The sequence below is a fragment of the Rhipicephalus microplus genome, chromosome 1 (genome assembly GCF_043290135.1).
Source record: "Rhipicephalus microplus isolate Deutch F79 chromosome 1, USDA_Rmic, whole genome shotgun sequence".
Taxonomy (NCBI): Eukaryota; Metazoa; Arthropoda; class Arachnida; order Ixodida; family Ixodidae; genus Rhipicephalus; species Rhipicephalus microplus.
Genome location: NC_134700.1, coordinates 102,689,765 through 102,714,838, shown reverse-complemented (window position 1 = coordinate 102,714,838; position 25,074 = coordinate 102,689,765). Strand labels below are relative to the sequence as shown.

At 46.2% G+C, this 25,074-nt stretch overlaps 1 protein-coding gene across 1 annotated transcript in view; it reads left to right on the top strand.

Annotated features, from left to right (window-relative positions):
* The window catches only part of LOC119178424 (coiled-coil domain-containing protein AGAP005037), a 421,294-nt gene that overhangs the window by 339,860 nt on the left and 56,360 nt on the right, over positions 1 to 25,074 (top strand). The window contains exons 8-11 of the mRNA XM_075886482.1: positions 607 to 699; positions 9,376 to 9,486; positions 12,835 to 13,180; positions 13,727 to 13,872. Of these exons, the coding sequence (XP_075742597.1) occupies positions 607 to 699; positions 9,376 to 9,486; positions 12,835 to 13,180; positions 13,727 to 13,872 (696 nt within the window). The remainder of the gene's footprint in view (positions 1 to 606; positions 700 to 9,375; positions 9,487 to 12,834; positions 13,181 to 13,726; positions 13,873 to 25,074) is intronic.

The following is a 25,074-nucleotide window of genomic DNA, read 5'->3' as shown; positions in this document are numbered from 1 at the left end:
TAGAATTGTCCCGAATTCGTACCACAAAACAAGATTGCTGGGCTAGCTAGTTGGCATTTCTCAGTTTACTGCGATGTTTCGCATGTACAAGAATACTACAAAATATATAAAAGACTATGTTAGCGTGGCAGAAGTGAATAGCAGGCAGTAGTACCACTGTGTTCTTCACAGTGTTCTCTGTGTGTGTCCGTTTTTGTCTTCAACTCCTCTATGTACAATTCGAGACCGTGCGCAACATTTCGGCAGAGTTGTAGTACTGTTACTATCTTCATAAGCCCCATAGGGATGCAAAATACGCACCGCAAAGTAGATATTTAGCAGTAGTGCAGTTGTTAATTTGACATAAAAGGTTAAAACTGTTTACGATACACTTGCTCTAAGAAGCGGCTCCCTCGCTGTCCTACAGCAGTACTTTTCCCGATCTGTCATAAGCTCTTTATTTTCCTTTCTTTTTCAACTACTGGCACCTAGATGCCTGGAAGGCTTCATACCCACGCTTTACTCTCTCTCTCTCCTCCGTCCCTGCCTCATTGCTTTCGTGCGCTCTTCTCTCTTGCACCACGCAACCGCACCTTCTCATTTTTCTGTGCCGCTGCCACTGCGCAGGCTACTCGCAAACCCTTCCCCGAGGAATGACCTACTCGTCGGTGGCGCTGAGTCCGGAAAAGAGGCAGCCTGGCCTGCTCGTGACCGCCGCCGGTCAGTGGGCTTTGCTCCTTGTCTCTGCCACTATGCCCTCACGTTGCACTGCTTTGCCCTCTGTGTTCTTTTTTTAACCTTTTCTCACCTCCTGTTAGTGCTACACGCACGTCCTTATACAGCATGAGCTACCTTTACTTACGAAGAAGGGTTTGCCCTTTGCAAGACTACAAGGAACGTGATGTCAGCTTTTGACGAAGTACACATAGCTTTACTTTTGTATTGTGTCATTGAGAGGAGCAGAATATGGCCAAGAAATAAACAGCGTCAACTCGTGCTACAAAGAAAATGAAGTATGGAAGTTCATCTAGCTAAGGATGACAACTCTGCGTTTTCCAGGCTCAGTGGTATACTGTCACCTACTGTGTTGCTTCACATTGGCAATGCGCACCACCACTCTTAAGTCGTAGCATTGTGATACCTTTGTACTTAACTGGAGAAGCATTTTCTAAAGATCAATATAGCTTCAATGCTTATCGCTTACGAGCCGTTCTTATGACCGATTTATGTCAATAGCTGCTCCGGGATAACCGTGTCGTGATAGTAGCTGGCTGGAGTACAAAAGACGAAAGCAAAGCAAAGAAAAATTCAATTGGTTCGCACAATAATATAGCTGCAGACGAAACCGAAGTCAGATTCCAAGTACCGACAAAATAAATCCTGGGCCAGTTGTCGTACTAGCGACGTGAGCTGATCTTGAGACTCGACAAAATGGGGGGATTGACAGTAAATCAGTTGCAATTGCGTACTACAAGCGATCTTCCTCAAGGAGTAGATCTACTTATTTAGAAAAAAAGAAGCGCTCTGTTTGATGGATTATGAGCACTGCAAGGAGGACCAGGCGCTTTTTGAAGATAAGTACAAGCACTCGCTTATGAAAGTACAGAAGCTCCACTGATACCATTTTATACTCCTTGAAAGAGATTGGATTGCACCATAAAAGGGAATTGAATACGAGGAAAGAGAATGCATCATCAAAATAGCTGGCAGCAGACGTCGAAGGAACAAAATGTCAAAGGCATCACTAACAAAATGCTCTCGGCATGCTTTAAGGGCTGCTATTATGCACGTCTTTCCAAAAAAATAAATGCTCGTTCGACAGCGAGACTTTGTCATGAAAGATTTACTAGCTAGTATCAAATGACAGTCTCAAGAAAGAAAAAGAAACAAAAAAGTCACAGCTTTGCTGCAAGTGCGAAGCAATGAATGCAATAACAGCAAATTGGAAGGTCACGCGCAGAATGACAAGCAGATCTTAATGTGCCCCGCGTTTCTCACGCACAAATGACGCACGAAATGTACTCAAGTTTGACGCCACAATTAGAATAGCGTGTCGGTACTTATCTCCAGTATGACTAAAGCCTGGATGCTCGTTGAGAAATCGATTTAGTTTTTGTTCCGTGGTTATAGGTTTTAAGACATGGTGATCGCATGCGGTGCCTCACGTAAAAAAAAAAGATAGATGTCTCACTCATATAGTAATCAGTATAACAGGAAAAGAGAATGTGTCCTCACAGAAGTAGCTGAATTCTTACTGTAAATTGGTATAGGAGACATTGTAGAATATCTGTTCATATTTCACAGCTACAGTAGCTTTTAACGTGAATGCACCCACGTTGACGCGTCGTGTTACATGTGTACCACAAATACTAATGCCCATGATCAATTATTTAAGCAAACACTCGTAAAAGCTGTGGCTTTTAACGTCGAGAACGTAATCAGAAAACAAGCTGTGACATACAGAAAAGTGTCGCTGATTCAGTGCGGAACTTCGGAAAAAGTTACGATCCCCGGCATGTTTAGGAGTTATGAAATATCACGGACGTACTAGAGGAGAACGGGAAGTGCGTCAAGTCTCCCCCTTAGCCCGGTCCCGAAATTTTTTTCAGGGCAAGCGTAAGTGGGGAACATGGTGTCATATAGCCAGACAAGGCAGACGCGCGTTTCGGAGCTATTTTTGGTATGAATAAATGGCATGAGTGAGGCTGATGCTTTGGCCGAGGTCGCTACCTCGCGGTGGGTTAAAGTGTTCAAAAAATTGCACTTGTGCACTTAAGTGCACCGAATAGAAAAGGCGCATAGCAACGACACGTTGTAGGAGCTAATCACGGAGGCCACAGTCGTGATGCTTTTCTTAACTTTACCGCGCCAAGAGGGTGATATCATCCAGCAGGCCAAGAGCACTGCGACAGAAAAGTATGATTTTTAAAAGGCGCGTTTGTAACGGAACCTTTTTTCCTAATGAAGTTTTTCGACATCGTTTCCGGCACGGAAACGCGTCACCGAAGTTTTGGTTAACTCGAGCATAAAACACTCCGATGTAAAAAAAATACTACAGAGCAGTCACGTCCGTGCAGCTCACTTGTACAATTAGTGCGTTATTAATAGCAATAGGCGAGAAAATAATGCAAGCACCATTTAACAAAATTTACTTATGACCCCGCAGTCTGCTAGCGGCTGTGGGTTGCGTGTTTGAGGCCTCTGTAATAAGTGATCAGTAAATGGGAGAATTTATCACGAGCAAATAAATGGTGATGGTATTCCAGTTGATAGTTAAGCAATAATAAGTACTTCATCTTGGCACCTAATACGTTGCACATAAAAAAGACGGGGTCAGCTTCAGCGTCGTTATAGACACCAAAGGGTGGAACAACACCCCTGTATGGCAGCGAGCCTGAAGTTCGCCCGCTTAACATTAGCAAAGAAAATATGGAAATGACAAAGAGTGTAAATGAATACGACAAACGATCGCATCCTTCTACGAGCTTTGAAAGAAAACTTACGATGCTGTGAGCAGATTTCTTCTATAGTCATGTCCACGTGAGCGCTTGTTCTGATCGATAAGATGTCATTCATGCAAGCAGTGAGAGACGCGTGACAGCCTCTTTATCGCGTCCCATAAAAATCGCGCGTGAAAAGCATTGTCAATATGAAATGAAGTGTCAATTTAGCTTGACAGCTTCTTTGATTGGTTTACTATTCAGGTCGTACTAAATTTTTGAAACGGCTGGTTTTTTGTTGAAAGCTTCAAAGGTTGGGCAATACACGAAATTGAAATTCACCAGCTGTCAGCATGTGTCAACGGCAAAACTGAATATGACAGCCTCGACCAAATATGCCGCTGTTTCAGACTGCTTTCAGGTATAATTGGTGAAGAGGCGCACTTTAGATGTACAATTTTTTTCTTTTCTTCGTTCGTTCCTAAATAACATAGTTTTCAGTTGGGTAGTTACTGGGGTTACAGTGATATAAAACCTTGGCTGTAGGAAAGCGTGCATAAAAAACGCGCGTATACGTTACGTTGGTACAACTCAGGTCTGTTTCACTACTATAGATAGTGAAAATAAGTCGCAGTTTCTCCAAAAGGCCAAAGCAGTAAATGCGATAACAACATATTCGAATGTTTTACGAAGCGAGGCTAGCATTCGATCTCCAGTAACTCTAAAAAATGCTGGTGTAAAGGCACGTTTACACTAGAGCGTCACGAGGCTGACACAACCCCGACGAGACACGAGGCAGACGCAGACCATCGGCCGACAAGTCGCCAGACCCCATGGTCACACTATTAGCCGACGACGACGATGCTGCCTCAAAAAACAGCATGTCGTCGTAGTGTAACGTAAAGACAGACCGAAAACACCAGCAAAATTCATAGGCAAACTTGTCGTCGACGTGTCGTCGGGAAATCTGGCGCTAAGCGAAAAAAACTTGCCCATGTCTTTGCTTCAAACAAGCACACGAAGGGGTAAGTCTTGGAGGAGATGACAATTTATGCCCACTCCGAGGCTTCCACGGCGTTTCAATAGGCACCTTGCGCACCCCATGGAAGTCTTTTCTTCGCTTCCCTTATGTGTATCTCTAGCCAAATCCCTCGATGCCGTCACGAAAGCAGAAGACATGCGCGGGCTCGGACGCTTGAGAGGCAACACGGCTCCCGACCTGGTGTATTCTACGTAGATATAGCAGGGCCTTCGCCCACGGGATTTTACACGGCCTCTGTAGTTCACCGGGAAAAGCATGTCAATGGGCTCTCGTTCCGAGCACAAAATCCAGAGCGCGCTGAGGAAGTCGCGATAGCGCTTGCTGCTACAAACCCCAACTCGAATGTTATCATCACGGACTCCCGGAAAGCATGTGCTCATTACTTGGTAGCAGAGATATCCCCCCTAGCCAGCCAAATTCTAAAACGGGCTCTCGCTGATCCAGCCCCGAAACGCATCGTATGGGCTCCTGGCTATCAGGGCTTACGAGGTAATGAGGCCGCTGACGCGGCCGCCCGAGCGCTTACCCACCGGGCTCCTCACCTTGGCTCTTATGACTCGGAGGCCAATACACCGCTGCTGCGGTTCAAATAAATACTGACCTATTATCGCGACACTCACCGCCTTTACCCGGCTCCTGCAAAGGGGCTGAGTAAGGCGGAAGAGCGAACTCTAAGGCGCCTGCAGACAGGTACTCTACTCTGTCCTGCAATCCTAAAACATTTCGATGCGAACACAGATGGGTGGTGCCCACACTGTGGGGAGACGTGTGATATCTTCCACATGGTATGGGCATGTCCGAAAAATCCCCACCTACCACCTACCCCCTTCCCTTACACCTTCCTGAAAGGCATGAGAGACTGCCCTCCTCAACTGCTCATCACTAGAGTCTCAACGGGCTCTGGTGAGACGGGCGCGAGTGGGGGCCTCGTCATGCGGTGTCCCGGACTAAGGACGCCGACCATGTAGCGGGGTCATGCTTTGGCCCCGTACCTCTCTCTTTTATAATAAATGTTTTTCATCATCATCGATGCCGTGGATTATGGCAGGGGCTGTGCCGCGTAGCCGCAGAGGAACAATGGCAGAGCAGAGAGCATGCCTGAAAATGAGGTGCAGGTGTGCAAGTTTAGTCGGTGTCGCTGCGTGTGTCTCCAGTTTAACTACAGAATTGGCCAACGAGAGGCTGTGAGCATGACAAGGCATACGAGAAGTCTTCCAGAGACCATCAGCGGACTGTTTGTGTTGTTGTAGTGTAAACATGATGACGACAGCCAAAGTCACTCGGCAGACCAAAATCGGTGTCCTGTTTCCTGTTTCTCTAGTGTAAATGCGCCTTAAGAGAACACGGCCGCTCCAGGTACAGTTTGGCACCGGTTTTTTGTGTTGAAAGTGCAGCCAGTAGAAGCTCCCGCCTGCCATGGGAGCACAAAGTGCGCGCTGATCGTTGCGTCGATAACGCGGCAACCATAAGCACCCCCCCCCCCCCACCTTGTTCGTTCACGAGATAAGCGCGCGTGCAGACGACCCCGGCCAGAAAGGTGATGTTCGCTCCAAAGAAAGAGGAGGCTAGTGCCTTCTTGCATATATATGTGACGCTATGAGTGAGAATAGAACAAACATGGCGTATGAGCCAGGCCACGTCTCCCATTCATCATATATATGTATATATATATATATATATATATATATATATATATATATATATATGATGAGATCTAACAGAAATAATGCTAAGGAATGTATAGGGGAAGTTATTAGAACCAATGTAATATAAATAAGAAGAAAGAAAAGTGGGTGAAAAAATAACTTGCCGTGAGCAGGAATCGAACCTACGACGTTCGAATAACGCGTTCGATGCTCTAGCCACTGAGCTATCATGGCGGCTATCCCTCCAGCCACTTTATTGGTTTATTATATGAATTTAAACGTGGGAGTGTTAGTCGGCGCCATCTGTAGCCATGGCGTCGAGTGTGAAACACCCTTTTATGAGCCTGTGTGGCGTCACGTGGCACATGAAGTTATTACGAGCGGACAGCTGACCAATATTCCCCCATATACAACCAAACGACACCAAGTCTGCCAGTACGAGACCCTCGTTAATGAATAAGGGAAAAAAGTGTATACCTAGAGGCTCGTTTTTCCGTGTTTTGACACTATATTAATGAGATTTAACAGACAATAATGCCAAAAAATGTATAGGGGAAGTTATTAGAACCAATGTGATCTAAATAGAACAAAGAAAAGTGGGTGAAAAAATAACTTGCCGTGAGCAAGAATCGAACCTACGAACCAGCTGAGACGGTCTATATAATTGTTATCGCAATAATAGGGTCGACAAAATGGTGCCAGGTCCGTGAAAGAACCCGTGATATCGAGGCAATCGATGTCAAACTTGCGTCATTTCGTGTTGTGATGCTTGTGAGAATCAAGAAGCGTTATAGCACCCTCTCTTTTCTTCAGCTGCAGTATTGTTTCAACATGTCACTGCTTTTAATTAACTCACTCAACCCTACTTAGAGCGGGATGCACTATACTAGGCAGGGAAACCGCGCTATATATACACGTGCAGCGAGGTAAATAAACTCCTAATACTCACGGTATGGACAAGAGTTTTTGCCTTCCGGCATACCTATTCAATGTGCACTGACATAGGGTGGGCGAGAACGCTGGTATCGCGTATTGAAGGGCTTCAATACGAAAAACATTGTCCATGCCGTTGATGTCAGCTAAAAGCGTGAGATGTGACAGCTGTTGTGTGGGTGGTTCCTTCAGAAAAAAAAATATTCGGAACGGCAGTAACGACGCTCATACTTCTTCCCTTAGCTTTGTAAAAGTAAAAAAGTGCTTACATTCACTATTTGAGCTAACTTCTTTGCACTGACACTAAGCCTACAAGAAGCAAGTTTTGACGCATTTGCCTCTGCCAGCAAGCGATGCCGTCTATACCAGTTGGACAGGTGATTTAAGTGTAGCTAGTTGTCTGTTGTATTTACTGTCGCTATTAGCCAGCTGCATTCTCATTGTGCCTACCTTTATCTAACTGCAATGGACGTGTTGCGTTGCTGCATTGTCGGGCCCGCTGTTCCCCGTGGCGTGTGCCCGTCTTTTGTCGTATGCTGCCTTGACGTATAAGCCATTGTTTCGTCATAATTGTGGCGTGCTTTCGATGTCGTGTTGTGTCTTTGCTTATTGCTTGCGCTTGCATCTTGTCTCGTAGCGAGGTCAGCGGAATCACAATACACACGTATCCGTGGCAATGTATCTTTGCGTTTCCGTATGGTTCGTGCGCGGCGTATGACGCATGACGCCGTGTAGGGATTTCTGTTAGCCTCGAGGTCACTGCTTGGATGCATTGTACCCACGCACACGGAGATGATTTATTAAATCACAATGGCACGAAACAAACGCGTGGCATCGTCGTGCATCCAGAGGAAGAGGCATTATGCAGTACCAGGTTTTTGTACCGAGCGCATGTTCAGGTCGGAGCAGTCAGAAGGCAAATATGCAGAGTCACAACATAGTCAGCACTGTATCTTGCCTGTAAAAAGTGGAAAGAATAAACAGACTCCCCAGCCAATTTTAGTGTAAAGGTTTTTTTTTTTTAATTATTAAAAATCAAGAGCTGGCCCTGCGTTTCGAGACCCATTGGGTCTCTTCTTCAAAGCGTGACTTCCCGGCCGGCCGGACAATCGCCTCCTGAAGAAAAGACTGAATGCGTCTATAATATCATTTTAATACTAGAACCTATATACTAAAAGTGGCTGGACAGTTTGTTTTAATTGCACATTTTTTTGCCCATCCTGATAGAGCTCCGTCAAATATGTTTACCTTGAAAGAGTGGAATCACCCTTGTGAACGCTTGCCCCTTACTTTTTCTTAAATGCTACCCGTCTATCTAGTCCGGTTGTTCAGGCTGTGATTCGAAGAACGGAAATGTGTTTGCACGCTGTTGCCGCCTTATACTATCTGCCGAAACGCTGAGGTACAGAATGCGGTCGCGTCAAATTACTCGGAAATTCTACCATGACCAGGAGTAATTTTTTGTCGTATTGTGTAACAAAAAGAATTAAGGCAAGAAGGCAAAACTTCATAAAGATGCGAACGTGCTAACCGCTTTGAAAGCTACAACACGAGTTACATCATATAAGATGAAGTTATATAGTTATACACGCAAGAATGAAGAGTGTACTCAATGTTCTATAACCTGCAATCTTGCTTTTTTTTTTCCATAGTGTACTCTAGGTTTCTCTGTTCCTCCGCATTTCGTGGTGTCTTAGATTTGCACGATCGTTTTACTATACGAGTCAGCGTACACGAATTTGGGCTCATGATCACGCGTGCGTACGGTGGATGGGGGCAAGGGCAGCCGCCCCCCTATTCACCTGAGGGGGGCAATGACTTAATGGAAGGAGGATCACTGTGTCGAACCTTACCCCCCCCCCCCCCTTCGTGATGGGAAATCCTACGCACGCCTATGCTCATAGCATAGCTTTAGGACATGTAGTAGAGTGTAACAGCCCACATTTAGCCAAAGCAGCGTGTTACCCAGTGTGTGCATATAGAAATGGCAGTGGAGTGCCATTACTGAAATCCTTGGATTGTTTTTTTTTTTGGACGTCGTCTAATTAGCGACATTTTGAGCCCGCTATGTCCTTAATGCAGTGTACTGTATGTCTGCATGTACAATATGGCATTATGGTAGCATATGAGAAGCATATGAAAAGCAACAGTACTGCTGACGTTTCGTTTTCAATTTTGTCATTTTCTTCTTGAGGAAAAGGGTGCAGGGATTTCATTAGTACAGGTTTCATTGTTCAATTGTGTGTGCGCGTGTGTGTGTACGTAGCCACACTGTGTTGTGCGTGTGTGTGTGTGCCTCCTTGTCTTGCGAGTGAGAGCGGGGGGCGGCGCGCAGGCCCGCCGGGAGTGGCGCCGGCCAAGCCGCAGCGGTTCTACGGACAGCCACCGCCGCCCCTGCAGGTCACCTCCCCCCTCACCTCCCCGAGGTCTCCTCTGCCGAGGCCAGGTGCGAGCCCGTCTCTGTACGCCTGCCCTGCACGTCCACTTGCACGAGCTGCCGTTCGTACATCGGCAATGTACGGTGCTGCACGTCCGTTGAAGCCCTGTGTGCACGACTTGCATTATAGACACCCGGGGGTCTTTCAAAGGTCCTCTCACCAGGCAGCGTCTCAGATATCCGTTCTATAAGGAAACTTGAAAAGTACATTGTATGCACCAATATAACGATACAATAGTTCAAGGTGGTTCAAATAGAATAATAAAGTAAATAAAGAATTGTAAAAGAAGCCCCTCCACTGATCATTACCCCTGCTCAGGCCACTGACCCATGCATTTCAGCACAGTCAATTTTCTCTCTATTTGTAGTGTTATGAACGAAACAAAACCTTCTAGCCACAGTGCCACCAGGAGGCGGGCCTCACGGCCAAGGCTGGGAATCTCTCCTTTCGACCCTATTGGCGTTTTTAAGCGGCATTCCCTCTCAGCGTCCTCCCGATTAACGGCGCCAAGGAACCGCGTGAGACGTGAAAAGCCCGAACTCCACGCTTCGCACTCTGTTATGTTAATTCTGCGGTGCATCTATAGTAGTCACGTCGCCTGTTTTTAATCGGATGAATAGTCGCAGTCATGGGCTACAGTCGCTGATGTTTCATGCTAGCTTCCCGAGTCCAATGCGCGTGACTCGAACTCTCACTTGAAGCGCGTCGTACAGCTGCTTCATATTCCGCAGATGTGATCGCCACCACATCCTTTATGCGCCCCATTCGTTACTTTGCAATGCCTGGTGAGGGGACCTTTAAGTTACCCGTGCACCCTTCCTTGTGGTCTCTCTGGTATGATGAAGGCTACTTTTAGAACGTAAGTGATCCTTCCTTAGCCTGTCTTGTTTTCTTTTTAAAACACTTCTTGACTCATTGTGTATTTGTAGCCCTGCATGCGACTTATCCATGACAACATCATTTAGCTAGGGGAAATTTATCATCACTAATAGTTGCGACGTGACGTCCCTGACTAATAGGTCTACCGTAATGCTGCTTACGATAGTGATTTGACGTAAACGTGCCCATTCCGCGCAGCATGTACGACCCATGAAAGTGCGTTTCAGACTGGGAACCCGCCATAAAAGCTGAGCATGCTTCCTGCCCATGTCGTACTTTTTTCCATGAATTGAGTGCGCTCTTACAGTTCGAGACGTGCTTGCTGGAAAAAAATATCTATAAAACGATCCGGCGAAGCGCGCCCTTTCCGTCGAAGTGTTGCTGCCGCGGGTGCCGTCAGCGTTTGTGTAGCTTTGCACGAGATCACTGGTTAGCTTAATGGGGTGCGTGCGACAGTTTGCGTTATCGCGCAGGCGTGGTGACATCACAGAACTTAGCTTGCGTGGCCTGGTGTGCGAACCATGTTTTTTGGGCCGACACTTAGAGAGGGTGCGTGACAACTCACGGCGTTCGCTGTACGCACGACACAGTGGTAGATAACCGCGGGCTCCAGAGTGTACAAAAAACTGCCCTCCCGTGTCGAAAGATATGACCTGTTGTCGCTGTCAAAAGAGATCAGATAAGTACGCGCGTGCCGCGAGCATGCATGTAGAAAAATAAATGGCAGATGAGAAACATCGCACTGCTGATTAAGTATAAAAAAAAACCGTATCTCGGTGTCTGTAGAATGATGGAATATACCTATTAGTGTCATGTTGGAGGGCGACCAATGTTTAGAATGTTAAAATGTGGGCATTTCTAAGAACCACAACACGTTTAGCACATACTACATCTTGTGGCTGGTATACCCTATTAATCTCCTTGTTCACTGTTATGCACATAATTTTCTTACAGACAACGATTGGTTGTTATGCCTGCATCACTTTGTCACATCATGTCACAAAGTCACGACGCACGCATCCCATCACATACGTTCAATTGCTGACTTCATAACGATCTAGTATTCCGTTATTAATGTACGTGGTATAGGCACTCACTCTAAGCTGCTTTTATTAGCACATTGCACGAAGTATACTTATATCAACACATTCAAAGAAAAAGCCTCGAAAGTAGAGCTGCATGAGAACACGTCCCCGGTCATCCCTCCGAAGGTCGCAACTTAGCACAACGCCATCGTGGTATAGTCTCAGAATAAGAAGCATTTTTGTTTCCACGTACAGTTGATGTCACAAGCAAGACTACGGGCTCAAAGGAGAACCATATCGTATCGTCGAAACACGTGCTGCCGCCCCTTGGTATGGAATGGGCTTGGAAAGTTTCTCGCATAATTCGTGATGGGTGCTGTTCAACGCTTTAGACGTAGTAACTAGCATGCCTCGATGTGCGCGCGCTCGTCGAGGCACCCCTATAGACGTACCGAAATTCGGCGTTCATTCATTCTAGTCACAGCACTGACAGCTCGGAATATTCTTAATCTCGTTTGTAAGGTACTGAAACGGGGGTCTTGTTATCGGACAAAAAAAAATGCGAGAAATCATATAATCGGGTTATATTTCCTTGACGAATTTGTGAATGGCAATCGTTTGACGCGCACGAAGTTTGAAAAAAAAATTCGAACAGTCTACTCGAGGCTATAACTTTTATTCTCGAACAGTTGTACTGGTCCAGAATATACGCGTCTTTAACGGAGAAATGAACATGAGCAGTCATTGCAATCTAACGAATTATTCTAATGTTGAGCAACGTATTTAAACTCAGAGAGAAGAAGAATGGATGATAGCGAAACACGGGAATGGGTGGAGGAACTAAAGATCGAGCCATCAGGAGTAGATAAAAAAGGAATATAGACCACAGCTAAAAATACCGGAAGGCAGTGGTGGGGCTTAGAGACAACCAGCACGCATCTTTTATTAAACTAGGCCACCCTAACTAAACCGACAATTTCGATCGTGGCAGGGATATTTAACGTGGTGCGAATACAATTGTTGCACTGTTAGATGTACAAAATAGACCCTGCTGGCAGAAAACCACAATTTTGGACTGCGAAAAAATCAATTACTTTGCCTTTACTTCATGTGACGAAATACTAAATTTTAGAACTTTAGTTAAAAACTGGTTCGGGCGCGACAGCATAAGTAGGTATAATCGTTAGGAAGGCGAAAGAATGCGAATATTAACGGCACGTTATATCCGGCAAGATAGCTTGCCGAGTATATGTGCCAAATTTGACAGGCCACAAACAAGCAGACAGGTAAGCAAACAAACGATGTAGCTTGCATGGGGCCCGCACCTGTGACCTTTGAATAAAGTGTCCTATGTTAGAAGAGCCATTCACATTGTAAAGTGCATTAGTGAACTGACGGCAGTGATGACGAATTGCTGACGCTAATCGTTGAAAGGCACGCCCGCCCGCGCAGTGCCCCCGCCGCCACGCGCTCTGTCTCCGGACCGGGGCGGTGGCCTTCTGGCCGAGGCGGGCTACCCGCCGGTGGTGGGTGCGCCGTTCCCGGCGGGAGGAGTGCCAGCGGGTCCGTACCCACCGCCCACGTCCCCTCGCCGCTACGATCTGGCCGGCTACCCACCGGCCGACAACCGGGGTCGTGGAGATCCGGGATACTCGCCCGAGCGCCGACTCGACCACACGCGCTCCTTGCCGGCCACCTTCAACTCGGCCTACGAAGAGCCCTTCTACGGCGGGGATGCCGCCGCCGCTTACGGATCGCGCTCGGGCAGCGCCACGCCCATCATCGACGAAGAAGCCCGGTAAGGGGCGCTCAGAAACTGTCTCATGAATATAACAGCTCAGACGTAACAAAGGAACCAAGAAAACTCAACTAGGGCAGAGTGCTGCCTTCTTGGTCTCTTGTTACGTTAGTGCTGTTATACCTATGAGCCCCGTGAACTTGCCTGCCCGTAAATGTTACGAAAGTGCAGAGATCCTTTACTCTGCGACTGCGAAAGAAGAGATTTTTGAATGCCAACGATATGTGTAATGTAAAGAATGTAAGTGTATATAATGTAATGCATTATTTTTTTTATAATCGGACATTAACAGACTGCAATAAATTTTTTAGTGCGTCTCCTTTTAGTCGGAGACCATGTGTTGCTGCAGTGCAGCTTATAAGCTGTATGTATGTTTTCTTACTTTCATAAGCATAAGTAGAAACAACAGTGACGTAGGACATTCAAATGATCACCACTAGTGTCGTTGTGTTCTGCTCGACGTTTAATTATAAAGTAATTTCGATTTTGGATACTCGTGACAGTCCCGCTCGCGTGACCTTTCTAAACTTCATTTCCCCCACACAGAATGCGTGTGGAGTATATGGAACGTCAGCTTGCAAGTCTGACTGGGCTGGTGCACAAGGCCCTAGCTGCAGGAACTTCTCCAAGGCAGCCGAGTCACCTGATTCCTACCAGGGACACCGACGTGGCTCCCGAGAAGGACAGGTCGGGTGAGTGGCATTTCGATCACTCACGAAAACGCAAAGCGTACTGCAGGCGCTTGCTTCGGTCAATCGTGTAACAATGCTTGAACGTGAACTTTAAATGCACTTTGAGGCATCAATATCAGTTTTAAAAATCTCATCCTCGGGTTTAGTAACACTATTTACACTACCTCAAATGCTTTCTAACCGATTCCAGCGTGTCAATACTGCCACATATATGTTCATGCCACAATACCGACCACATGAGCAACGTCACTTTGCGCTCTTAGTAACTTCATAGGACCTGTGTTAGTGTAAACGCTTTTCCGATGTCTTAGGCATAGTCCCAACCTCACGTAAACGCTGTCATAAAACCGCGTTCATATATATAGTCTCACGATGTCAGCTTTATAGTTACCTCTTAAAGGGGACTCCTAAGCATGGGAACCGAAAATAATTAGGCAGAACAACAAAATTATGGACCATCTCCCAGAAAGGAACCCTGATGGGATGTGAAGCAGCAGCGGTGCACACGGTGTTGACCCGGTTGAAACGGGCGTCGACGGGGGTGCTAGAAGAAGAGTTTGAAGCAAAGCTCGGTGTAGCGTTTGCTCGAGTAAACGTTTGTTTGATATGCAAAGACACGGAAGGCGGGTTGGGTTTCGTGTAAGTTTCATCGCAGACAAACAAGCCGAAAGAGTGTCTCCACTCGGCCTGTGGTCGAGCGTTGCGGGCGCTGGAGAGGCTGAAGTGAGAGAGAAGTGTGTTGCGATCGCGTGGAGAAGTCGGCAGCTGTGAGCGCGGCGGCGAGCGTGCTGCGGGTGAGGCAGAGAGTGACGTCAGTGCGTACTTACGAAAGGAGCGTGACGTCAACCCGCAGCTTCGGCTTGACCTACTTGGCACCGCTACAACACTTGCGGCATGGGGAACGCCTCGCGATGCGTTCGTACGAATGCACGTACGTATGGCGTCACAAACGTGAGTCAAAGAGCTGCTTCGCATCTAAAAACACACAGTCATCTTGCAAATTATGAGCATACACTTTACGCCCTTGGTGCATACAACACCCATACCTAGTCCAATAATTTCTTCAAGACTACTAGTGAGGAATTTTACGAAGGGCCGCTGAAGCAGAAGTGTGGCACTGCCAGCGGCAAGAAAACATTCCCTGTCTTGATTTTGGCTAAGTAAATGGTATCATCGATAAAAAACTACCACACAATAAATTCGCACTATGATCCATAAAACACTGTTTCAAATACTAGGAAGCTCCCACAACACTAGAACCTGGATTGTTGAATGTCCATAATTTGTCATCAGGAATGGCCTTTTTCATTATGCAACTGCTATTTCCTAATTATGGGTAAGAGCAGAAAACTTGTTGAACTAACTTTCTTGATCAGCATTTATTATGACCTTACTATACTGTTTAAATGAACAATATTCGTGTGACACAAATAAAAAACTCTCACTTTAGGAAGTTTTCTTTTCTTTCTAATTACAATGTATTACATTGTTCTATCACAAATAAGAGTTGAGACAATGAGGCCCCTTTCACTTTGCATTATTCTGTGTGACACTCTGAGCTTTGAAGCTTTGCAGTTTTTGTTGTAACGAGAGAAGGCAATGTGTCAGAAAAGTTCTCCTGATGTTTAGTTATGGAGGGACATTTTGTTTTATTGCAAGTTAGTTATTTCGTTTAGCTTTGTACGTGTTACACATAAATAATTAGGGTGTATGCAAGGTGTACTGTGGCAAGTTTACCTGTATTTGGCTACTCATTCAACATTGCCAGGTTTTATACGAAACATATGTAACAACACATGTTGTGTATATGTGAGAATAATTAGTGTGTGATTTCAGGTTAGCACATTCGGTGTACAAGAAATGATCATGACAGCGAAGTAGTGTGCAATGAGGTGATTTGAAATAACAAAATGCTAGTAAGAAGTATAGTGCTTAATTCACTCTATGCCACATTCTTTTGCTGCAAAAGTAAATCGCCAGAAGCTGAGTGCTCAAGTGGTACTCACAGAGAAAGCACTATTTGAAAGATAGAAGCTAGAGTTATTTTCCATATGAAAAGTGAATTGCGATTCTGAATTTTCTCTTGAACACAATTTTGTTCTTGAAAACAGCATAACAGTTGCAATTCTGTGCATACAATATCATTTACATTTCAGGGGCCATGAATGTGTAAAATCAAAATGCAATGTCATATTTAATTTTGTATAGGCTGACCACAACCATACTTATGAGATATAGAGCACGTTATTGAGCAGAGTAAAACACAGTAAACTATCCTGATGACAATGACTCATATACACATCTGCTTTTGCTGGTTTCAAGAATATCATTATTTAAGTGGGAATATACTATCACTTTTCATGTTTCTAACAATCAAAAACACTGGAGCTTTCGTAATTTCTGAGACCCTTGCGGTACAAATGCAGTTAAACGTGCTTATGGTGAACCTCCATATAACAAATTCCTCGATATAACGGAAGTTTTTCTATTATCCGTCGTTGCTCCATGGAAGCACATGTATTTATTGAATTGAATTGTTTATTTTCAACATAACACATGTCGAGGGACGGTACGGCTAAAGGCATAATTACCTGCCCGACAATGGCCCCACCACCCAAGCACTGTCCAACATGGTTGTGACTTTCATTAAGAAATTGTACACTAGAATGCGGAAGCTCTGCACGGAAATAAAGAAAAAGAAAAATGACATAGCGCTATTTGCAAGGGATGGTGACATACATACAGGAATAGTACATTTGAGTTGTTTTTTTGTTTTTTTTGCGACCTATATGTAACAAAGTAACAGCGGGAGAGAACCTTGATGTAACGACTTTTCCCGACGGACAGTCTAGGCATTTTGCTACGCGATTTGGCATCATTGATACGAGCATGCATCTGCCGCGGCTGCCCTGCCACCGACGAAAAGCGCAAAACAGCGGCGGCGGCCGGCGCACCAGGCGAGCGCTCGTTATTGCGTGAGGGTGATCGCGAAGCGGGCAGGTGGCGTGCACCACGCGAGCCAGCGTTGCCGCCGGTCTCGCCACCGTGATTGCATGCGTGGCTGTGCCCCCCCCCCCCCTCCAACCCAAAATAATAAAAAAAGGAAACCACATTTGCGCGTTGGCAGTGTCACTTTTTCAGTTAACGTCACGTATACGGAGGGGAGGAGGGGACGCCCTGCATATAGGGGGTGCCTTACCGAATAGTTTTGCGCGGTATCCGCCCGTGTCAGTGCCGCCCTTCGTTTTCGACGCCGTGCGCGCGAGCATAGTTTCACTGCGCGCGCATGGTTTGCCCCCCCCAACCCCCCCGATGACGTTCACCTTTGCTTTTTATTGCGATAGCAATTATATGGACAGTCTCAGCTTGTTTCTTGCCGTTGCCGCCGCCATCATTCACCGTATATGTATGCGCGCCTTTATATATGAAAACTCGAGAAAGAAAGAAAAAAAGCCGCCTGCGCTTGGTGCTCAGCTCCACACGATGCGCCGACGCGCGCGTTTATTTCCCACGCGTACCTTGCCCCGCGAAGGGGGGGGGGGGTAAATGCATGTGTGCGCGCTTATCCTTCCGTGGGGAGAATCGCTTGCCTTTGGCTAAGACCGATTGCGTTTAGTTGCCGGGCGCACAAAAATCACTTCGCTCACTGAACAGGCGCCGTTTGCAAAAAGAGTGCGCTTTTCAAACACAGTGCAGTAACAACTGAACCACTTGTTAGTTTGTACTCATACTTGTACCTGTGATTACTTTTCGTGCCTCGTTTTTGTTGAAACAGTGCGTTAAGTGTCGAAAGATAAACATTGTTCGCTCTCGTCATCTGTATGTTGCTTTCGTGCGTCATTTGTGCGTGAGCAGCACGCTGCCCGTTTTCGACCTACTTGCCGTCGTTCTGAGCGTTACATTCCAAGTTGTTGCTATTGAATTCATTGCTTCACCCTCGCAGTGAAACTGTGACTTTTTTCAATTTCGGACAACTGCGTCGTCATTACCGAGGGGCTGTCAGATTATATAGGCGCTGCTGGAAACTCTCTGAGACCACGGTGACGACGAATCTTTGGAGGTCGACTCGTCACGCGCTTCCGTCTTGCGCTGCGCCGCTGGTTCGCAGACTGCAGGTAGGTTTCGCAATTAGCCGGTTAGTTCCTGCAACACGACGGCGCCTTGAGTGCAATGCAATGAATGCGATAGCAAATATTTGTAATGTTATAAGATGTAAGGCTGGCAGCCAACGCTTTCGGATGCAATATCGCGGAACTCTTACAAAACGCTGGTGTGTGCAAATATGGCCGCGAGCATTTCCGATGGAGGCGGAAATGTTGTAGGCCCGTGTGCTCAGATTTGGGTGCACGGTAAAGAACCCAATGCGGTCGAAATTTCCGGAGCCCTCCACTACGGCGTCTCTCATAATCATATGGTGGTTTTGGAACGTTAAACCTTACATATCTATCTATCAAATACGGCCGCCTCAGGGAGAAGTGCTCTTTTCACACAGTCCCTTCGCGTTGAAACAACACTGACTCGCCGACAGCAAGTGGAGTTGCTGGTAGGATGTCATGCTGAACGGTTGTGACCCCGTGATTCCCGACCCCAGCGTAGTTCCCGCCGACTTGTTCGCCCTCCGCGGTCTCCTGACGCCGTGAAGCTATCGCCGAGTGGTGCCGTGCCCTCGGACTTCTTAGACCAGCTCCTAACTTTTCTATCTCCTTCTTTTTTTCAGTCGCTTGCTTCTCCTATCTCTTCACCTTTTCTCTATTCTTTTGTTGCGATAGCGATTATATAGACGCTCTCGGCTGGGTTTTGCTGCCGGCGTCGGCGTCACTCAGCGTATATGTATACGTAGTTACATATAAGAAATGCAAAAAAATAATTCCAGTAAAAGACTCTGTCGCGCGGAATCGAACTTGGGTTCTCTGAATCGTGAGTGCGAAGCCTTAACCACTGAGCCACCGAGGAGGACGTCCTTCAACATTCAAACGGCAAGCTATATATATTTACCACTTACCGCTGCTGTCGGGCATTTCTGGAAATAGGGACTATTCTGTTTTGAGCATTACCGGCAAGATGGCGCAATGAGCGCGTGTAGCAATATCGTCACGACGCGGCGGCCGCGCTCTCATCTCCCACGCGCACTTTGCCCCGCGAAAAGCACAGTCAAACTTAGCGAAATTAGTGCGAATTTCAGACATAGCGAAGCAACAACTAAGACGCTTATTCGCGTTTATCTGTACCTTAGATTACGTTTCGTGCATCATTTGTGCATGAGAAACGCGGGACACGTTTCAATCTGCTGGCCATTCTGCACGTGACATTTTAATTTGGTGCTATCGCGATCATTGCTTCGTCTTTGCGGCAAAGATGTAACTTTTTTATATCCCTCCTCCCCCTGCCCCCTACAAGGCATTCAGTCATGTCGTGAATGAGCAGACAGGAATTAGTGCCCTTTTCTTTTCTTGCAACAATCACTATATACATTATTGTAACGGGGAGTATTTAATAAGTGAACGTCAGGTGGGCAAACACTGCACACAGTATGCAAGGATTCAGGACAAGAGGGCAGTTCAGACACAGCCCCACAACAACATCGTTGTCTTCATTCCGTCTGCGTCGTTTCTGCACCCGTGCCTGAGGTACCTTTCTATACCCGTGACAATATATATATATATATATATATACATGAGATCCAGCAGACAATAATACCAAGGAATGTATAGGGGAAGTTATCAGACCCAACTGCATTGTAAATGTGAAGAACGAAAAGTGGATGAAAAGATAACTTGTCGTGAGCAAGAACCAAACCTGCGACCTCCGAATAACGCGTTCGATGCTCAACCACTGAGCTACCACGGCGGCTATCCTTCCAGCCACTTTATTGGATTTATATGTGAATTTAAACGTGGAAGTGTCAGTCAGCGCCACCTGTAGCCAAGGCGGCGAGTGTGTCACACTCTTATGAGCCTGTTTGGCGTCACGTAGCATTCGTAATAAGTTCACATGCTACGTGACGCCAAACAGGCTTATAAAGAGTGTGCTGACACTCCCACGATTAAATTCACATATAAACCCAATAAAGTAGCTGGGGTGATAGGCGCCGTGGTAGCTCAGTGGTACAGCATTGAACGCGTTGGTCGGAAGTCGCAGGTTCGGTTCTTGATCACGGCAAGTTATCTTTTAACCCACTTTTCGTTCTTCACACACACACACACACACACACACACACACATATATATATACATATATAAATATATATATATATATATATATATATATATATATATATATATATATATATATATATCTAGGCAGGCATGGTGGTTGAGTGGCCGTAGCGATGCATATAGTCTAGTAAATCCTCCGTGAGCGGTCACAACGTGGTTTATTTCGACGTTTTGGCCTAGAGTCTGGCCTTCATCAGGAATAAAGATACAGTTTGTCGGTGCTCAGCTTTATACAATCTCGAATCAGAGGGCAAGGTAAGAGGGGTAAAAAAGGAAAGAAAAAAAGAAAAGAAAAGGAAAGAAAAAAATTCATTCGAGTTTAACCAAGAGTATTTTCGACAAATCAACGGGACCGCTATGGGCACCAAAATGGCACCTAATTATGCAAACATATTTATGGGAAAGCTAGAATCTGAATTTCTTGCACAAAGTTCCTTGAAACCAATGTTATACAGAAGATACATAGACGACATCTTTCTTATTTGGACCCACAGCGAGGGCGAACTTCTCAGCTTTATAGACACTTACAATGCTGTACATCCGAACATACACTTCACACACACATACTCGCAAGTTACCGTAAATTTTCTTGATGTTACCATAACGATAGAAGAAGAGAAGCTCTCTACAACCCTATATCGCAAACCAACGGATCGACAACAATACCTTCATTACCAAAGCGATCACCCACGCCACTGTAAAAACAGTATCCCATACAGCCAGGCTCACCGGTTTAAGCGAATCTGCTCTAGAGACGCTGACTTTGACACGAGCTCACAGAGGCTAAAACTTATGCTCGAGCAACAAAAATACCCCCCACATGTAATTAATGACGCTGTTCAAAAAGCGAGAAAACTAAAGCGTGAAGACTTACTTATGAAGCGACCACCACGAGAAGACCCACAACGAACAAACCTCTGCTTGACTTACAGCACAAACTTCCCCAATGTAAACAAAATCCTTAAACGACATTACAACATTCTGGAACAAAGTGAACGTCTGAAACGCGCATTCCCATCTGCTCCAGGTGTCGTTTACCGACGACCACGTAACCTCAAAGACACCCTTGTCCACTCCCAAATTAACACATCACCCCCCAATAATTCATGCCGCCCTTGCTTAAAGCCACGATGTCTTGTATGTAAGGTGATGCGAGAAACAGACAAAGCAACCAGCACGCAATCCAAGTTTTCGATTAACATACGAGGAAACCTAACATGCGATTCTTCTAATGTGGTGTACCTACTCGAATGCAACGTGTGTGGTATGCAGTACATCGGACAAACAGAAACACCATTTAGGATTCGCTTCAATAATCACAGAGCCCATGCGAAATCAGCCCCAAGTCTACCTCTATCAAAACATCTCAATCTTCCCGACCATGCATTCGACAAACTATCAGTAACGCTCTTAGAGACGGGATTTAAATCAAATCGAGAACGTGAACAACGAGAGTCATACCTTATCCACCGATTTAACACCCTCGATAGAGGAATAAATGAGAATCCTGGTACACTTGCAGCAATTAAAGCATTAGAAAACAATAACGGCAACAATGAAAATAGTAACTGAGTTCACGGCACTGCAGCTGCGAAGGGCACTGGACAACCTAAAACAATTCCAAGTGTAACTACTCTTCCTAAGTGCAGCTGTCGTCTGTTTTCTGTTTTATTTTACTACCCAATCAATTGTGCCATGCACGACATGCCCAACAGCAACCATGTGCACAGCTGGGAGGCCCCCACGACACGCATAATTTAGAAGCGGGCCAGGAATTCGCATTGCACGCGCTTGCACAGCCTACCGCAATACGGGGCACCCCTATTTTTACGACGAAATGTTGACAGGGCGCGGAGTAGTTAAAGGCTTAGAACTTCCTAAAATGCCCGCTGACCAGCCTCTGCCACAATACGCGGCCCCCGTCCTTCTACGATGAATTGTTTACGGGACCCCGAGTAGTTAAAGGCTTAGGACTTCCTGAAAAGCTCTTTTTTGCCCCACACCGAACCGCCGGTGCCAGGAGGGGCCGTCTGATCGGGAGGAATGCGCTAGTGAACGGAAACATACACAGACCGCTGACATCAGAAAGGTGAAGGGGAGAGGGGGGAGAGAGATGGGGGGGAGTGGAGGGAAAAGTGGAAGGGGGGCACCCGAGGGGCGTTCACCCTATATTATTTTTCTCTTTTTTCTTTTTTTCTTTCCTTTTCTTTTCTTTTTTTCTTTCCTTTTTTTTCCCTCTTACCTTGCCCTCTGATTCGAGATTGTATAAAGCTGAGCACCGACAAACTGTATCTTTATTCCTGATGAAGGCCAGACTCTAGGCCGAAACGTCGAAATAAACCACGTTGTGACCGCTCACGGAGGATTTACTAGACTATATGCAACGCTACGGCCACTCAACCACCATGCCTGCCTACACAAGACCGGCCACAGGCGCACCTCCAGTCGAGCAGGTCTCACGGAATTTCCCTAAACATGCACCAACTACAGCCATCATCGGAAACTCGCAAACAAGGTATTTACATCGGCATTTCAACCCACATGAGAAGACGACACCTGCAATCATTTCCATCCGCGGAGCCTCTACATTCGACATCGAGAAAGAGCTTGCTGGCATACCACGATCTGTGACCACGCTCGTTTTTCACGTCGGTACGAGCGAGCTGGCGTCGTACGGACTAGACGAATCGCTACGCCGCCTTCGCCGCCTAGTGAACAACACGCTTCGGACACGCCAGGAACTCGAAAGGCTCGTTGTTTCATGCGTGTTTCCCCGGTACCTCAACCTACACCTGCAACGATCGAACGAACAATTCGTGCACTGCTTCAACCGGGACGCTCGTCAATTCAACGAGACAGTCAAGGCCTACTGCCGAAGACCAAGCAAGGTGTCATACATTGACTACCGATTCGAGCAGTTGCCACCAAGACGCTTTCTTGCTGCGGATGGGCTTCATCCGAGTTTTATGGGTGGCGCTTTGATTGCCGAAACCCTCAAGAAAGCACCCGGTCGTGGAGATCTTGAATCTACAACGGTGTGGTCGACTCAACCAGCAGCTCCCGTGAATATACGTTCAACACAACAAGACACCCACGAGAAGACTTCTGCATATCAACATACACCAGGAGCCCCACACCCACCCAACACCACAGATGAGTTCCCGACGATCAACGAAACTGTGACTCCCGCGAGCCTCAAGCACCCCCTCACCATCATCAACAGCGCACCACTACTAGGGGGGAAGTCTGCAGAACAGCCAACACGCGTCCCTCCATTGCGGATGTCGAGACCAGAAGCACTACACGACAGCACCACTACACCACTCCTCAAAGGGAAGCCTGCCGAACTACGGAACCGCGTCCCCCTATTACGGACCCTGGAACTGCCAACGAACACGTTCGCCGGGAGCCCAACGCCGAAATTCTCCCCACAACGACGAAGGCCTGCCGGACATAACTACAACCTGCGCACCTCATCAGTGCCATCCCCGCACCCAAAAGAAGATTGACTTCTGAAATGTAAGTCCAGCTCATCACTTCCCAGTTGCAATGCCACTTTCCTTAAAGTACGAAAACTTGCTGACAAACGAATTAGACATGAAATGCATAAATCAACATTGCAAGTGTACCTTCGTGCTAGAATAGCCCCCAAGGGTATGACACTCTCCCTCACACCAGCCGCTACAAATCTAGATAAACACGACCAAATAACATGGAAAAACGTCCTCCTTGAGGCATCCCTTAAATTAACAGAAATTGCTCTTAATCATAGTGACAAGCAGGTAAAGAAACTGGTCGCTATGACCAACACCATTCTCCGTCACAACACTTTATCGAACGAAGAAATCACGCGATTAACAGAATTTGAGCAGAATAAATACCAAGCCATCAGGACCACAAAACTTCATAAGCTCGAAAGAGACCATGTGCCCAAACCCGCGTTCCCTGATACAGTGCCTTATCATTACAACACCACCACCCAGGAAAACACTAATGGTACAAACGAGCACCCATCTAGGAACACACCGTGTGACACTGTGGTTGTAAACTTATCGGACACGAGCTTGTCATCTGACGAAGTAAAACTGCTATCTAAGGGACTAAGCTTCTGCCCGACCACAAAATTTTTCGATGAATTCCACTTACTCCGAGACCTCGACAACTTCGCTCGAAGCTTAAGGTTGCGCGAATATTTCTTAGATAAGCATTCTAACCACGAAACAATTCACCGTCGTAAATCAAATGATTGGACACCGAACAGTAATCGAGACAAGTGCTTGGACCTTTATATCACCGCAGTACAGAAAGATATAGTACACGAATACCACAGACAGAAAGGAAACCGAGAAAACTTGACCAAATCTGAAAAAATAAGCATGAAAAATTTGGCATCTAGGACAGACATAACAATAAAACCCGCTGACAAAGGAGGAGCAATTGTAGTCCTTAATACAACCAACTACCTACAAGAAGCATACCGCCAACTAGACGACTCAAGATTTTACGAACGCCTCCCAGGTGATCCGACAGACGAATACAAACGTATCGTATCAACAGAACTAAAGAAACTGTTGGACGCAGAAAAGATAACCAACACTGACCACAAACTGATGCAAGCAGCATACCCTCGTCCAGGTCGCTTCTACATCCTCCCAAAAATCCATAAACCCGGTAACCCAGGTCGACCAATCATATCAGGCATCGGTACAATAACTGAACCCATATCAGGGTACGTGGACAAACTAATAAGTCACATTCCATGCACCCTCGCGTCGTACATAAAAGACACCACACATTTTCTTCGAGACATTGCGGGTATCTGTGTGCCGAAAAACTCGTACTTGGTTACTCTTGATGTCTCTTCATTATATACAAATATTCCTCACGATGACGGCATAGCTGCATTACAAAACATGTACACAAACCATAGACAATCTAAGACCCCAGATTTCTCTGCCATTGCAACATTGACGAGGATGGTCCTCGA